Raw genomic sequence first — 16,645 nt, 5'->3', positions numbered from 1 at the left:
TCCTATTGCCTCGATGGCTTATGTTGTGTAACCTGGTGTTCACGACGGTGAGCAGAATCCCCCAGTAATAACTAAGGTCAATACTTTAATACCAGACACAATTAGGGATATGTCAGATGTGCAGCATTAGCAGCAGTGAAAGCTTGGCAACACCATCTGTTTCTGAAATAACCAATACATCCCAATTCCCTAGTCACTTCCCACTCTGACTGCAACCCCCCCCCCAAAAAAAAAACGGAAATCTGTGTCCTATATAGTGCACTACTTTTTGACAGGTCTTGGTCAAAGTAGTGCACTATGTAGGGAATAGGGTGTCATTTGGGACGCATTTCTATGTCCAAGGAGGCTTATTCTGTTACGATTCCTGCTGTATTGTCTCTCTTGGAATTATCAGAGAGTTGGCAATGGGCTTGTCATGACTTACATACAGAGAGAGAGGACCAATCACAGAGTTGGCAATGGGCTTGTCATGACTTACATACAGAGAGAGGAAAATCCAGAGGCCGCCGGGCCTGCCTCTCTCCACTCCTTCGGGAAGGCAGGAGGCGATGTCACCAAAGCCTAAAGAACCTTTCTTACCAAGTCCCTTCAAAATAAACACGACCACGTCTTTGCCGTTCATACCAGTCGAGAAATATTGTGCATTATTTATTCATCAATATATATTGTTATTTGGGACACTTCCACTGACAGGCCCGCACACCTGCCACTGACTGTGGGTTCATCGTTGTGTGAATGAGTGAATTCATGAATTTCTCTCTGACTGTTTTTGTTTATTTTTTGCAATGCATCCATCAGTGCAGCAATGTATAAATTTAGCCGACGTGATCACATCACACCACGACTAGGCTACACGTCTCCGTCTCCATTCAAACCTCCACATCACGGCTACACGTCTCCATTCAAACCTCCACATCACACCACTGTAACGGCCGTTCGCAGGGAGTAGACCAAGGCGCGGCGTGCTTAGTGCTCATCATGAAATTTATTGAAATAAACACTGAATCAAAAACCAAAGTGCAACAGCTAAACAGTTCTGTCAGGTAAGAATACTAGACAGAAATAAACCACCCACAAAACACAATGAGAAAACCCCTACATACATATGGTCTCTAATCAGAGGCAATTAGATTCAGCTTGCTTCCAATTAGAGACCAACCCCCAAACAATTCCAACATAGAAACAGAAAAACTAGAGATTTAAACATAGATCAACCCAAAACACACAAAACAAACACCCCCTGCCACGCCCTGACCAAACTATCCTAACAAAATGACTCCTTTACTGGTCAGGACGTGACAACCACGGCTAGGCTACACGTCTCCGTCTCCATTCAAACCTCCACATCACGGCTAGACTACACGTCTCCGTCTCCATTCATACCTTCCCGCCAGTTCATTTTCAACGCTGTAGCCTATTTTACAGTATAGACATTCAGCAACAGTAAAGAGGACTGAGTCAATCTTCTCTCCTCCAATAGGCCTATTAGTTTGAAACAATTGCTGGATATAACTTTGAAACTATATTGCTGTTCATTATCTAGGTATTGGCTACTCATTCAAGAGCTAGAGAGAGGGGAAGAGATAAGGAAGTGGAGTTGCCAGCGGACATGCAGGAATTAGAGGAGGAAACAAGGAGGGAAAAGTGAAGAATGAATGGAGATGAATGAGTTAGAAATTACTTGATATCTGAATGCATCATTAGCATAGCATAGATATTGTACACTACGGGTCTGCTAGAGAGAATCTAGCTGACAACTTGTGAGACAGACAACCCTAAAAAACTAGTTCTGCTGGAGTTTACCCTTTTCGATAAGCCCTGGAGTTTACCCTTATCAATAAGCCCTGGAGTGTACCCTTATCAATAAGCCCTGGAGTTTACCCTTATCAATAAGCCCTGGAGTTTACCCTTATCAATAAGCCCTGGAGTTTACCCTTATCAATAAGCCCTGGAGTTTACCCTTATCAATAAGCCCTGGAGTTTACCCTTATCAATAAGCCCTGGAGTTTACCCTTATCAATAAGCCCTGGAGTTTACCCTTATCAATAAGCCCTGGAGTTTACCCTCATCAATAAGCCCTGGAGTTTACCCTTATCAATAAGCCCTGGAGTTTACCCTTATCAATAAGCCCTGGAGTTTACCCTTATCAATAAGCCCTGGAGTTTACCCTTATCAATAAACCCTGGAGTTTACCCTTATCAATAAGCCCTGGAGTTTACCCTTGTCATTGTATTGTGGGAAGTGGTTTGGGCGTGGCTGTGCTGCAATGCAAACCAACCATGTGATCCATTAAAAACTATAACGCACTCGCTGAAGATGTCTTTATCAGTCCACTAATACAGGACTAGTAAAGGTCTGTTAATACAGGACTAGTAAAGGTCTGTAATGCAGGACTAGTAAAGGTCTGTTAATACAGGACCAGTAAAGGTCTGTTAATACAGGACTAGTAAAGGCCTGTTAATACAGGACTAGGTCTGTTAATACAGGACTAGTAAAGGTCTGTTAATACAGGGCTAGTAAAGGTCTGTTAATACAGGACTAGTAAAGGTCTGTTAATACAGGACTAGTAAAGGTCTGTTAATGCAGGACTAGTAAAGGCCTGGTAATACAGGACTAGTAAAGGTCTGTTAATACAGGACTAGTAAAGGCCTGGTAATACAGGACTAGTAAAGGCCTGGTAATACAGGACTAGTAAAGGTGTGTTAATACAGGACTAGTAAAGGTCTGTTAATACAGGACTAGTAAAGGTCTGATGCACTACTTTTGTGAACTAAATATAGTCGAGTTTTTACCAGCATTTGTAACTTGAGTCTGATACATATCTGTACAAAACAGTTAATCTAATAATACATAATCTGAAAAATACTTGCTTGATATATATGTTTTCTAGTTTGTTGAAATACTTTGCAAATGCAACTGATTTCTGTGTGAAAACTGAATTGGTCTATTCATTCCTTTTCCATTTTAGTAGATGTTCTTATCCAGAGCCATTTACAATAGTGAGTGCACATATTTTCATAATTGTTTGGTACTTTTCTCCTGTGGGCATCGTAAGCATATTTGTTCTACCAACTGAGCCACATCACATCACACCATCACAAACCACTTGATGTACTCAATTACTGTATTGTATGTTGTTTTATCTCCATGGTGATGAAAAGTCTACAGGTACAAACCTAGATGTATATTTTGATTAAGTTGTTTTGTAAGAATGGTCGATTAATACTGCACAAAAAAAAGTTGTTTTTTTTCTCTCCGTATTATTTGATCAAGAAAAAATATTTCAGTTGATGTGGATGTTTTGTGTCTTTGCCCATAACTTTGCACCTTTTGATGTAAATGTTTGAGGACAGGGTTTTGTTCTTTATGGATTCCCACTAGAATGACAATCACAGAGAACAGAGAACGGACAACAACTCTTACAATTCCAACAGAAAGAAAATGTGTTGAACAAATATAAATATATTTTATATTTGAGATTCTTCAAAGTAGCCACCCTTTGCCTTGATGAAAGCTTTGCACACTCTTGGTATTCTCTCAACCAGCTTCATGAGGTAGTCACCTGGAATGCATTTCAATTAACAGGTGAGCCTTGTTAAAAGGAATTTATTTCCTTCTTAATGCTTTTGAGACAATCATTTGTGTTGTGACAAGGTAGGTGCAGTGTATAGAAAATTGCTCTATTTGGTAAAATACCAAGTCCATATTATGGCAAGAACAGCTCAAATAAGCAAAGAGAAACAACAGTCCATCATTACTTTAAGACATGAAGGTCAGTCAATCCGGAAAATTTTTAAGAACTTTGAAAGTTTCTTCAACTGCAGTCCCAAAAACCATCAAGCGCTATGATGAAACTGGCTCTCATGAGGACCGCCACAGGAAAGGAAGACCCAGAGTTACCTCTGCTGACAGGTTGATCATTAGGCTGATCATTAGGTTGGCCATTAGACTACGGGCAGGCTGATCGTTAGGCTACGGGCAGGCTGATCGTTAGACTATGGACAGGTTGGTCATTAGACTATGGGCAGGCTGATCGTTAGGCTGATCATCAGGTTCGTCATTAGACTACGGGCAGGCTGATCGTTAGGCTATGGACAGGTTGGTCATTAGACTACGGGCAGGCTGATCGTTAGGCTATGGACAGGTTGGTCATTAGACTATGGGCAGGCTGATCGTTAGACTATGGGCAGGCTGATCATTAGACTTTGGACAGGCTGATCATTAGACTTTGGACAGGCTGAACATTAGGCTGATCATCAGGTTCGTCATTAGACTATGGGCAGGCTGATCGTTAGACTATGGGCAGGCTGATCGTTAGGCTATGGGCAGGCTGATCGTTAGGCTACGGGCAGGCTGATCGTTAGACTACGGGCAGGCTGATCGTTAGACTACGGGCAGGCTGATCGTTAGACTATGGGCAGGCTGATCGTTAGGCTATGGGCAGGCTGATCGTTAGACTACGGGCAGGCTGATCGTTAGACTACGGGCAGGCTGATCGTTAGGCTATGGGCAGGCTGATCGTTAGACTACGGGCAGGCTGATCGTTAGGCTATGTACAGGCTGATCGTTAGACTATGGACAGGTTGATCGTTAGACTATGGGCAGGCTGATCATTAGGCTATGGGCAGGCTGATCATTAGACTTTGGACAGGCTGAACATTAGGCTGATCATCAGGTTCGTCATTAGACTATGGGCAGGCTGATCGTTAGACTATGGACAGGTTGATCGTTAGACTACGGGCAGGCTGATCGTTAGACTATGGACAGGTTAATCGTTAGACTATGGGCAGGCTGATCATTAGGCTATGGGCAGGCTGATCGTTAGACTATGGGCAGGCTGATCGTTAGACTATGGACAGGTTGATCGTTAGACTATGGGCAGGCTGATCATTAGGCTATGGGCAGGCTGATCATTAGGCTGTGGGCAGGCTGATCATTAGGCTGTGGACAGGCTGATCATTAGTCTATGGACCGGCTGGTCATTAGGCTGTGGGCAGGCAGATCATTAGGCTGTGGACAGGCTGATCATTAGGCTGTGGGCAGGCTGATCATTAGGCTGTGGGCAAGCTGATCATTAGGCTGTGGGCAGGCTGATCATTAGTCTATGGACAGGCTGATCATTAGGCTGTGGACAGGCTGATCATTAGGCTGTGGGCAGGCTGATCATTAGGCTGTGGGCAGGCTGATCATTAGGCTGTGGACAGGCTGATCATTAGGCTGTGGGCAGGCAGATCATTAGTCTATGGGCAGGCTGATCATTAGTCTATGGACAGGCTGATCATTAGGCTGTGGGCAGGCAGATCATTAGTCTATGGGCAGGCTGATCATTAGTCTATGGACAGGCTGATCATTAGGCTGTGGGCAGGCAGATCATTAGTCTATGGGCAGGCTGATCATTAGTCTATGGACAGGCTGATCATTAGGCTGTGGGCAGGCAGATCATTAGGCTGTGGGCAGGCTGATCATTAGGCTATGGGCAGGCTGATCATTAGGCTGTGGGCAGGCTGATCATTAGGCTGTGGGCAGGCTGATCATTAGGCTGTGGGCAGGCTGATCATTAGGCTGTGGGCAGGCTGATCATTAGGCTGTGGGCAGGCTGATCATTAGGCTGTGGGCAGGCTGATCATTAGGCTGTGGGCAGGCTGATCATTAGGCTGTGGGCAGGCTGATCATTAGGCTGTGGGCAGGCTGATCATTAGGCTGTGGACAGGTTGCATGTGTTTCTATTTTCTAATGGTTGTTATTTCACCTTCATGCCCGTCACTGTCACGTCCTGACCAGTAATAGGGATTATTAGTTATTGTAGTTTGGTCAGGACGTGGCAGAGGGTAATTGTTTTATGTGGTTCGGAGTGGTGGTTTGTTTAGTAGGGTATTTGATTTATGTATTCCTGGGGTTTTTGGGCACTGTTCTATGTTAGTGTATTTCTATGTTCTGTCTAGTCTTTTGTATTTCTATGTTTTGTTAATTGGGGTTGGACTCTCAATTGGAGGCAGGTGTTTTCTAGTTGCCTCTGATTGAGAGTCCTATATATAGGTGTGTGTTTGTTGAGTGCTTTGTGGGAGATTGTTCTGTGTATAGCCTTGTGCCTTACCAGCCTGTGATTAGTCGTTGTGGTTTCTTTGTGTACGTTTTGGTTCTCCTTCTTGTCCGTTTATAATAAAGAAGATGAGTGCACGTTTCTCCGCTGCATTTTGGTCTAAATCCGACGACAGCCGTTACAGTCACAGCTGTCTCTATGTCTTTGTTTGTCCATGTACAGTATATGATAGGCTACATGTATTTAGCATGATCCTATAATGTAGACTCGTTTTTGCTAATGCAAGGTTTTTTAATACGTTTTTGTAAAATGAGAAGTTTGATTTGTTTACGTGTCTGAGTGAGATGTGTTGCCTCTGTTTGATAGGTCATTTTAGGTAGGTGGGTGTGAGGTCACTCATTCTCCCTGTCCATTCAGAACATGTCCTATAGTAGGTCTAACCTGGCTGGACTTCCTCTCTTTAATCAGATAGACAGAAACCTGTCTGCAGCAAGCATCAAGAAGGTCAGTATATGAGGAATGACGACAAAAAACTGTCTGCAGCAAAGGTCAAGAAGGTCAGTATGTATTCAGGGAATGACGACAGAAACCTGTCTGCAGCAAAGGTCAAGAAGGTCAGTATATGAGGAATGACGACAGAAACCTGTCTGCAGCAAAGGTCAAGAAGCTCAGCATATGAGGAATGACGACAAAAAACTGTCTGCAGCAAAGGTCAAGAAGGTCAGTATGTATTCAGGGTATGACGACAGGTTCCAGGTTGATGTTTCCTTTCTTATTAAATGGAAATGAATGAAATGTAGCCAAGCTCCTTTCGTGAGTCATCCTATTGGATAGATAGCCTATCCAAATATTTTCAGTAGCATATTGTTTTTCCAGTAGTAGACTATATGATTGTTCACTCGTCACTGCGTCCTCTCTAGCCACTTTGAACAACATACAGTATTGCCTCTGATAATGATGACGTTATGCGCATTTTTCTGAAAAGTGGAGAGAAAAACGCATCAAACTTGCTGTGAATGGTTTTCGTGCATCAAAATCGGAATCAATATTTTTTTCATAATTCAAACAAGAAGATGGTCTTAAGCCAGAGTCAAAACCGTCATGCTGATCCAGAGAGGCTGTCAGCTTGGTAAAACTGTGTTCTCGAGTCAAAACCGTCATGCTGATCCAGAGAGGCTGTCAGCTTGGTAAAACTGTGTTCTCGAGTCAAAACCGTCATGCTGATCCAGAGAGGCTGTCAGCTTGGTAAAACTGTGTTCTCGAGTCAAAACCGTCATGCTGATCCAGAGAGGCTGTCAGCTTGGTAAAACTGTGTTCTCGAGTCAAAACCGTCATGCTGATCCAGAGAGGCTGTCAGCTTGGTAAAACTGTGTTCTCGAGTCAAAACCGTCATGCTGATCCAGAGAGGCTGTCAGCTTGGTAAAACTGTGTTCTCGAGTCAAAACTGTCATGCTGATCCAGAGAGGCTGACAGCTTGGTAAAACTGTGTTCTCGAGTCAAAACCGTCATGCTGATCCAGAGAGGCTGTCAGCTTGGTAAAACTGTGTTCTCGAGTCAAAACCGTCATGCTGATCCAGAGAGGCTGTCAGCTTGGTAAAACTGTGTTCTCGAGTCAAAACCGTCATGCTGATCCAGAGAGGCTGTCAGCTTGGTAAAACTGTGTTCTCGAGTCAAAACCGTCATGCTGATCCAGAGAGGCTGACAGCTTGGTAAAACTGTGTTCTCGAGTCAAAACCGTCATGCTGATCCAGAGAGGCTGACAGCTTGGTAAAACTGTGTTATCGAGTCAAAACCGTCATGCTGATCCAGAGAGGCTGTCAGCTTGGTAAAACTGTGTTCTCGAGTCAAAACCGTCATGCTGATCCAGAGAGGCTGTCAGCTTGGTAAAACTGTGTTCTCGAGTCAAAACCATAATGCTCTTCCATGACCCATCATGCTTATTCTATGTCCTGTGTGACAGTCTGGAAGTCAACGTTACGAATGTTTTGGTTTGTCCTTTACATAGTTTACGGAGGAAAGCTGGGAAAATGGACTAGAGTAAACCGTCAGGTTCAAACATATTTCACATGGGCTAACAGAAAATGAGGAATACAATGTTGTGAATGTTTTTGAAAGGTATTAACCGGTTTTAGGGCAGTCCCTACTACAGTCTGGGTATGAAAGATACGAGGGTGGAATATTAAGGGTTAGCAGCAACGTGGCATAGCAAAATAATAACTCCCTGCCTTCATCAGAAAACTCTCTCGCCCGTTAGGAAATAACATGAGAACAACTGGGGCTGCAAGATAATATGTTAACAATGACAGTAGTACTGGACACACCTTATCTTTCATACCCAGACTACTGTATAGCAGGGACTACCCTAGCGCTGGTTAACAATGACAATAGTACTGGACACACCTTATCATTCATACCCAGACTACTGTATAGTAGGGACTACCCTAGCGCTGGTTAACAATGACAATAGTACTGGACACACCTTATCATTCATACCCAGACTACTGTATAGCAGGGACTACCCTAGCGCTGGTTAACAATGACAATAGTACTGGACACACCTTATCATTCATACCCAGACTACTGTATAGCAGGGACTACCCTAGCGCTGGTTAACAATGACAATAGTACCGGACCAGATCAAAGAAGTGGAACTGGTTAGGGTCATAAGAAGCTCAGGAATCTGACATAAATTAATGTAAAAACAAATATGAGCATGTAATGAAGTAATCCATTTCTGTGAAGATAAATGTTTTAACGATGGACACGTGTCCCCTTCTACTTTATCGCAATTCAAATCTGTCAAACCGTTGAAAAGTCCAGGACAATGACGAGAGGGAACCACTTCATTTCTAGTATATACATTGAATTGAATATAGAGAACAATGCTGTAAAAATGTAATTGGAGACAATTGAATCATAATGAAAACCTGCTGTGACATGAACGTAACTCGGCGCCCTTTCAGACACAGCCCGTAAACGATTCTACAGGACCACTAGGTATTGTCCAACTTGCAATATTCAGTACTGGAGTAAAGAGCAAGATAGCATTTGATGTCCAACATGCTGAATTATAGCAGGTGATGACCACGAACGAAACTGAGAAGGTAGACCAAACACATACACATCTCGTGGGCTGTAAATGACTGACTCTGCAGAGGACTATAGAGTACTGTAGCCTCACAGGTCCACTATTAATACAGCATTAGATCGGTTAAGACGGTCGCCTAGGATAGGGGGCGCTACAGCGATTTTAAAACAATTCGTGCCCATTTTAAACGGCCTCCTACTCAAACTCAGAAGCTAGGATATGCATATAATTAATACTTGTGGATAGAAAACACCCTAAAGTTTCTAAAACTGTTTGAATGGTGTCTGTGAGTATAACAGAACTCATTTGGCAGTCAAAACCCCGAGACAGATCGTAACAGGAAGTGGAATTCTGAATTGCGGACTCAACTTCATCACTTTGCCTATAAATCACACCATGAGCAATGGTTCATTGAGCACTTCCTATTGCTTCCACTAGATGTCCCCAGTCTTTACAAAGTGGTTTGAGTCTTCTACTGTGAAAACTGACACAATGAGAGTCTGTGGAACGTGGTCACATGAGGAGGGCCATCACCATTATGACGCCGGCGCCCCTGGCTACCCTCCCCTTTCGAAACGTTTTGAAAGACAATGCAATCGTCCCTCTTGAATGTTATTGGAGCTCTGGTTGAAAAAGGCCCTAAAGATTTATGTTACACAACGTTTGACATGTTTGAACGAACCTAAATAAAAAAAAATGCATTTTATTGAAAGAGGAGTCCCGCGCATGACGCAACTTTTGGAGCAGCCTTCAGAACGCGCTAACAAGAACAAGCTATTGGGACGTAAAGGATTAATTTTTTCGAACGAAAATACATTTGTTTTGGCCTTGGGATTCCTGGAAGTGCCTTCTGATGAAGTTAATCAAAGGTAAGGGAATATTTACAATAGTATACAAGACTAGATTTGATATGCGATTGTTCCAAGATGACTAGCCTATTGCTATTGCTAGGATATTTTTCTGAGTATCGCATCCCCTTTTATCGCAAAGTGTGATTACCCAGTAAAGTTATTTTTAAATCTGGCATTACAGGTGCTTTCAAGAGATATTCATCTATAAATCTTAGAATGACAATATTACATTTTAAAAATGTTTTCGAATAGTAATTTAGTAAATTGTAGCGCTGTTTCACCGGATGCATTTGAGGGAAAATAGTTAGTCAACGTCACGCGCCGAAGTAAAATGCTGTTTTTATATATAAATATGAACTTTATCGAACAAAAGAATGCATGTATTGTGTAACATGATGTCCTAGGAGTGTCATCTGATGAAGATTGTCAAAGGTTAGTGCTGCATTTAGCTGTTTTTTGGTTATTTGTGATGCATGTGGTTGGTCGGAAAATGGCTATGTGGCTACTTTTACGATATACTCCTCTAACATAATCTAATGTTTTGCTTTTGCTGTAAAGCCTTTTTGAAATCGGACAACGTGGTTCGATTCAGGAGAGGTGTATCTATAAAACGATATAACATAGTCCTATATTTGAAAAAAATAATAATACATTTCGTTATGCTAATGGCGATAGGATTTTTCGCTGGATGTCCGTCCCGCATACGGGACGAGCCCGTCAAGAGGTTTTAAGAACCCTGTTACAAGAGACCTGGAGACCTGGAGGTTCCACTTCATCTGTAATATGCGAACCATCACCTCTGTCCTGGTAGTACCAGTACCTCACCATCACCCCAGTATCTCCCCCCTGACCTGCTAGTACCAGTATCTCCCCCTGACCTGGTAGTACCAGTATCTCCCCCCTGACCTGCTAGAACCAGTATCTCCCCCTGACCTGCTAGAACCAGTATCTCCCCCCTGACCTGCTAGAACCAGTATCTCCCCCCTGACCCGCTAGAACCAGTATCTCCCCCTGACCCGCTAGAACCAGTATCTCCCCCTGACCCGCTAGAACCAGTATCTCCCCCTGACCTGCTAGAACCAGTATCTCCCCCTGACCTGCTAGAACCAGTATCTCCCCCCTGACCTGCTAGAACCAGTATCTCCCCCCTGACCTGCTAGAACCAGTATCTCCCCCTGACCTGCTAGAACCAGTATCTCCCCCCTGACCCGCTAGTACCAGTATCTCCCCCTGACCTGCTAGTACCAGTATCTCCCCCTGACCTGCTAGTACCAGTATCTCCCCCCTGACCTGCTAGAACCAGTATCTCCCCCTGACCTGGTAGTACCAGTATCTCCCCCTGACCTGCTAGAACCAGTATCTCCCCCTGACCTGCTAGAACCAGTATCTCCCCCTGACCTGCTAGTACCAGTATCTCCCCCTGACCTGCTAGAACCAGTATCTCCCCCTGACCTGCTAGAACCAGTATCTCCCCCCCTGACCTGCTAGTACCAGTATCTCCCCCTGACCTGCTAGAACCAGTATCTCCCCTGACCTGCTAGAACCAGTATCTCCCCCTGTCCTGCTAGAACCAGTATCTCCCCCTGACCTGCTAGAACCAGTATCTCCCCCTGACCTGCTAGAACCAGTATCTCCCCCTGACCTGCTAGAACCAGTATCTCCCCCCTGACCTGCTAGAACCAGTATCTCCCCTGACCCGCTAGAACCAGTATCTCCCCCTGACCTGCTAGAACCAGTATCTCCCCCTGACCTGCTAGAACCAGTATCTCCCCCTGTCCTGCTAGAACCAGTATCTCCCCCTGACCTGCTAGAACCAGTATCTCCCCCCTGACCTGCTAGAACCAGTATCTCCCCCTGACCTGCTAGTACCAGTATCTCCCCCGTCCTGCTAGAACCAGTATCTCCCCCCTGACCCGCTAGAACCAGTATCTCCCCCTGACCCGCTAGAAACAGTATCTCCCCCCTGACCTGCTAGAACCAGTATCTCCCCCTGACATGCTAGAACCAGTATCTCCCCCTGACCTGCTAGAACATGTATCTCCCCCTGACCTGCTAGAACATGTATCTCCCCCTGACCTGCTAGAACCAGTATCTCCTTCTGACCTGCTAGAACCAGTATATCCCCCTGACCTGCTAGAACCAGTATCTCCCCCTGACCTGGTAGAACCAGTATCTCCCCCTGACCTGCTAGAACCAGTATCTCCCTCTGACCTGCTAGAACCAGTATCTCCCCCTGACCTGCTAGAACCAGTATCTCCCCCTGACCTGCTAGAACCAGTATCTCCCCCCTGACCTGCTAGAACCAGTATCTCTCCCCTGACCTGCTAGAACCAGTATCTCCCCCTGACCTGCTAGAACCAGTATCTCCCCCTGACCTGCTAGAACCAGTATCTTCCCCCTGACCTGCTAGAACCAGTATCTCCCCCCTGACCTGCTAGAACCAGTATCTCCCCCTGACCTGCTAGAACCAGTATCTCCCCCTGACCTGCTAGAACCAGTATCTCCCCCTGACCTGCTAGTACCAGTATCTCACCCCTGACCTGCTAGAACCAGTATCTCCCCCTGACCTGCTAGTACCAGTATCTCCTCCCTGACCTGTTAGAACCAGTATCTCCCCCTGACCTGTTAGAACCAGTATCTTCCCCCTGACCTTCTAGAACCAGTATCTCCCCCTGACCTTCTAGAACCAGTATCTTCCCCCTGACCTGCTAGAACCAGTATCTCCCACTGACCTGCTAGAACCAGAATCTCCCCCTGACCTGCTAGTACCAGTATCTCCCCCTGACCTGCTAGTACCAGTATCTCCCCCTGACCTGCTAGTCCAGTATCTCCCCCTGACCTGCTAGAACCAGTATCTCCCCCTGACCTGCTAGTACCAGTATCTCCCCCTGACCTGCTAGAACCAGTATCTCCCCCCTGACCTGCTAGAACCAGTATCTCCCCTGACCTGCTAGTACCAGTATCTCCCCCTGACCTGCTAGTACCAGTATCTCCCCCTGACCTGCTATAACCAGTATCTCCCCCTGACCTGCTAGAACCAGTATCTCCCCCCTGACCTGCTAGTACCAGTATCTCCCCCTGACCTGCTAGAACCAGTATCTCCCCCTGACCTGCTAGAACCTGTATCTCCCCCTGACCTGCTAGAACCAGTATCTCCCCCTGACCTGCTAGAACCAGTATCTCCCCCTGACCTGCTAGTACCAGTATCTCCCCCTGACCTGCTAGAACCAGTATCTCCCCCTGACCTGCTAGTACCAGTATCTCCCCCTGACCCGCTAGAACCAGTATCTCCCCCTGACCTGCTAGAACCAGTATCTCCCCCTGACCTGCTAGAACCTGTATCTCCCCCTGACCTGCTAGAACCAGTATCTCCCCCTGACCTGCTAGAACCAGTATCTCCCCTTGACCTGCTAGTACCAGTTTCTCCCCCCTGACCTGCTAGTACCAGTATCACCCCCTGACCTGCTAGAACCAGTATCTCCCCCTGACCTGCTAGTACCAGTATCTCGCCCTGACCTGCTTGTACCAGTATCTCCCCCTGACCTGCTAGAACCAGTATCTCCCCCTGACCTGCTAGAACCAGTATCTCCTTCTGACCTGCTAGAACCAGTATCTCCCCCTGACCTGCTAGAACCAGTATCTCCCCCTGACCTGCTAGAACCAGTATCTCCCCCTGACCTGCTAGAACCAGTATCTCCCCCTGACCTGCTAGAACCAGTATCTCCCCCTGACCTGCTAGAACTTGTATCTCCCCTGACCTGCTAGAACCAGTATCTCCCCCCTGACCTGCTAGAACCAGTATCTCCCTCTGACCTCCTAGAACCAGTATCTCCCCCCTGACCTGCTAGAACCAGTATCTCCCCCTGACCTGGTAGAACCAGTATCTCCCCCCTGACCTGCTAGAACCAGTATCTCCCTCTGACCTGCTAGAACCAGTATCTCACCCCTGACCTGCTAGAACCAGTATCTCCCCCTGACCTGCTAGAACCAGTATCTCCCCCCTGACCTGCTAGAACCAGTATCTCCCCCTGACCTGCTAGAACCAGTATCTCCCCCCTGTCCTGCTTGTACCAGTATCTCACCCCTGACCTGTTAGAACCAGTATCTTCCCCCTGACCTTCTAGAACCAGTATCTCCCCCTGACCTGCTAGAACCAGTATCTCCCCCTGACCTGCTAGAACCAGTATCTCCCCTGACCTGCTAGAACCAGTATTTCCCCCTGACCTGCTAGAACCAGTATCTCCCCCCTGTCCTGCTAGAACCAGTATCTCCCCCTGTCCTACTAGAACCAGTATCTCCCCCTGACCTGCTAGAACCAGTATCTCCCTCTGACCTGCTAGAACCAGTATCTCCCCCTGACCTGCTAGAACCAGTATCTCCCCCTGACCTGCTAGAACCAGTATCTCCCCCTGACCTGCTAGAACCAGTATCTCCCCCTGACCTGCTAGAACCAGTATCTCCCCCTGACCTGCTAGAACCAGTATCTCCCCCTGACCTGCTAGAACCAGTATCTCCCCCCTGACCTGCTATAACCAGTATCTCCCCCCTGACCTGCTAGAACCAGTATGTCCCCCCTGACCTGCTAGAACCAGTATCTCCCCCCTGACCCTCTTTCACTATTATCTCCCCCTTGATCTTCTAGTACCCCTTCCTACCACCTAACTGTGCAACAGAATTCCATTGTACCACCTAACTGTGGAACAGAATCCCATTGTACCACCTAACTGTGGAACAGAATCCCATTGTGACGTGGTGTAGTTTGACTGAGGTGCAGAGAAGAGACCAGACAAGAAATCATTGGATAAGGATAAACATAATACTTTACTGAGAAATGCTTACCTCAGGATCACGGTACAATTGAATAAACAAAAAAACACAAAGTCTCAAAAGCTCTCTCAGTAAACAAACGCACACTGTTAACAACTTTAGTTTCGGACATTGGAGCAAAAGGACAACAGAAAACACACCTCTTTTTAATGAGAAATTAAAATGAGTAAATAGTACTCATCTGAGTAGTCTTTTCAGTTTTTTGTCCCCCTCGTTCCATTGTGTAAAGACTGCCCCTGCTCCAGTGTTCGAGGCATTCACCTTTATCACAAAGGGACGGGTAGGATCAGGATGTTAACGAGGAGATGAAATTTCCCTTGAGCTCCCTGAATGTCCTGTCAGCCTCGGGGGTCCAGCAAAAATGTTTCTGGGACTTGCCACTGCACCAAAGTTGCGTATAAAACAGCTGTGAATATTTCTGTACTTGTTTGAGTAAGGATGGACGGGGCCAGTCGGTGACCACCCTCACCTTTATGAGGTTCCATTTGGATGCCGGCGGAGAGATTGTGGCCCAGGAAAGAAACTTGGCATACATGGAACTCACACTTCTCTATCTTGATGTACAGTTTAATCTGCAGGAAGCGTCTCAGGACTTGGCGGACGTGCAGGATGTGTTCTGGAAGCGTCTTGGAGAAGATCAAGAGGTCGTCGAGGTAAACAAAGACGAACCAAATCAGCATATTCCTAAGCATGTCATTGATCAATGCTTGGAAGACTGCCGGGAAGTTCGATAATCCGACTAAATACTCATAGTGGCCTCTCAGGGTGTTAAAGGCAGTCTTCCATTCATCTCCCTCCCTGATTCTCACCAGACTGTAAGCATTGCGGAGGTCCAGTTTGGGTAGGGGGTAACGATTCTTAATCGTAATCCTGTTCAGCCCTCTGTAATCATTGCAGGGACGCAGACCTCAAACCTTCTTTCCCAACAAAAAGCCTGCACCAGCTGGGGATGTAGAGCAGGGAATGAAGCCTGCCTCCAGCGACACCCGGATGTAATTGTCCATGGGTCGAGAGGGAGTACGTACGACCCTGGGGAGGCGTGGAGCCAGGTAGAAGTTCTACAGTGCCTTGCAAAAGTATTCACCCTCTTTGTTGTTTTCCTTACTTAGTTGCATTACAACCTGTAAAATAAATTGAGTTTTATTTGGATTTCATGTAATTGACATACACAAAATAGTCCAAATTGGTGAAATGAAATGAAAAAAATTACTTGTTTAAAAAAATGCTAAAAAATTAAAAAACGGAAAAGTGGTGCCTGCAAAAGTATTTACCCCTTTTCCTATGAAGCCCCTAAATAAGATCTGGTGCAACCAATTACCTTCAGAAGTCACATAATTAGTTAAATAAAGTCCACCTGTGTGCAATCTAAGTGTCATATGATCTGTTACATGATCTCAGTATATATACACCTGTTCTGAAATGCCCCAGAGTCTGCAACACCACCAAGCAAGGGGCACCACCAAACAAGCGGATCTATGAAGACCAAGGAGCTCTCCAAACAGGTAAGGGACAAAGTTGTGGAGAAGTACAGATCAGGGTTGGGTTATAAAAAAATATCAGAAACTTTGAACATCCCACGGAGCACCATGAAATCCATTATTAAAAAATGGAAAGAATATGACACCACAACAAACCTGCCAAGAGAGGGCCGCCCACCAAAACTCACGGACCAGGCAAGGGGGGCATTAATCAGAGAGGCGACTTAGAGACCAAAGATAACCCTGAAGGAGCTGCAAAGCTCCACAGCGGAGATTGGATTATCTGTCCATAGGACCACTTTAAGCCGTACACTCCACAGAGCTGGGCTTTAGGGAAGGGTGGCCAGAAAAAAGCCATTGG

At 45.8% G+C, this 16,645-nt stretch overlaps 1 protein-coding gene across 1 annotated transcript; it reads left to right on the top strand.

Moving 5' to 3' along the window:
- Positions 1-6,552: 6,552 nt before the first annotated feature.
- LOC123724114 (histone-lysine N-methyltransferase 2D-like) lies at positions 6,553-15,802 on the top strand. Its single transcript, XM_045687055.1, has 12 exons — positions 6,553-6,654; positions 10,948-11,088; positions 11,249-11,443; positions 11,927-12,256; positions 12,390-12,497; positions 12,664-12,771; positions 13,015-13,344; positions 13,394-13,723; positions 14,211-14,486; positions 15,036-15,086; positions 15,373-15,459; positions 15,704-15,802. Exons 1-12 carry the CDS (start codon positions 6,553-6,555, stop codon positions 15,800-15,802), a joined length of 2,157 nt encoding a protein of 718 aa, XP_045543011.1.
- The last annotated feature ends 843 nt before the right edge of the window (positions 15,803-16,645 follow it).

The sequence above is a fragment of the Salmo salar genome, chromosome ssa09 (assembly GCF_905237065.1).
Source record: "Salmo salar chromosome ssa09, Ssal_v3.1, whole genome shotgun sequence".
NCBI classification, from domain to species: domain Eukaryota; kingdom Metazoa; phylum Chordata; class Actinopteri; order Salmoniformes; family Salmonidae; genus Salmo; species Salmo salar.
The sequence above is the reverse complement of the archived record's forward strand: the minus strand, read 5'-3'. Positions and strand labels throughout refer to the sequence as shown.

Excerpts from the sequence above, each read along its gene's own strand:
- LOC123724114 (XM_045687055.1), top strand. The coding sequence starts at position 6,553 with ATGAGGAATGACGACAAAAAACTGTCTGCAGCAAAGGTCAAGAAGGTC. Across the intron at positions 11,089-11,248 it reads CCCCTGACCTGCTAGAACCA|TACCAGTATCTCCCCCCTGA; the intron begins GTATCTCCCCCC and ends CTGACCTGCTAG. Across the intron at positions 12,772-13,014 it reads TATCTCCCCCTGACCTGCTA|AACCAGTATCTCCCCCCTGA; the intron begins GTACCAGTATCT and ends CTGACCTGCTAG.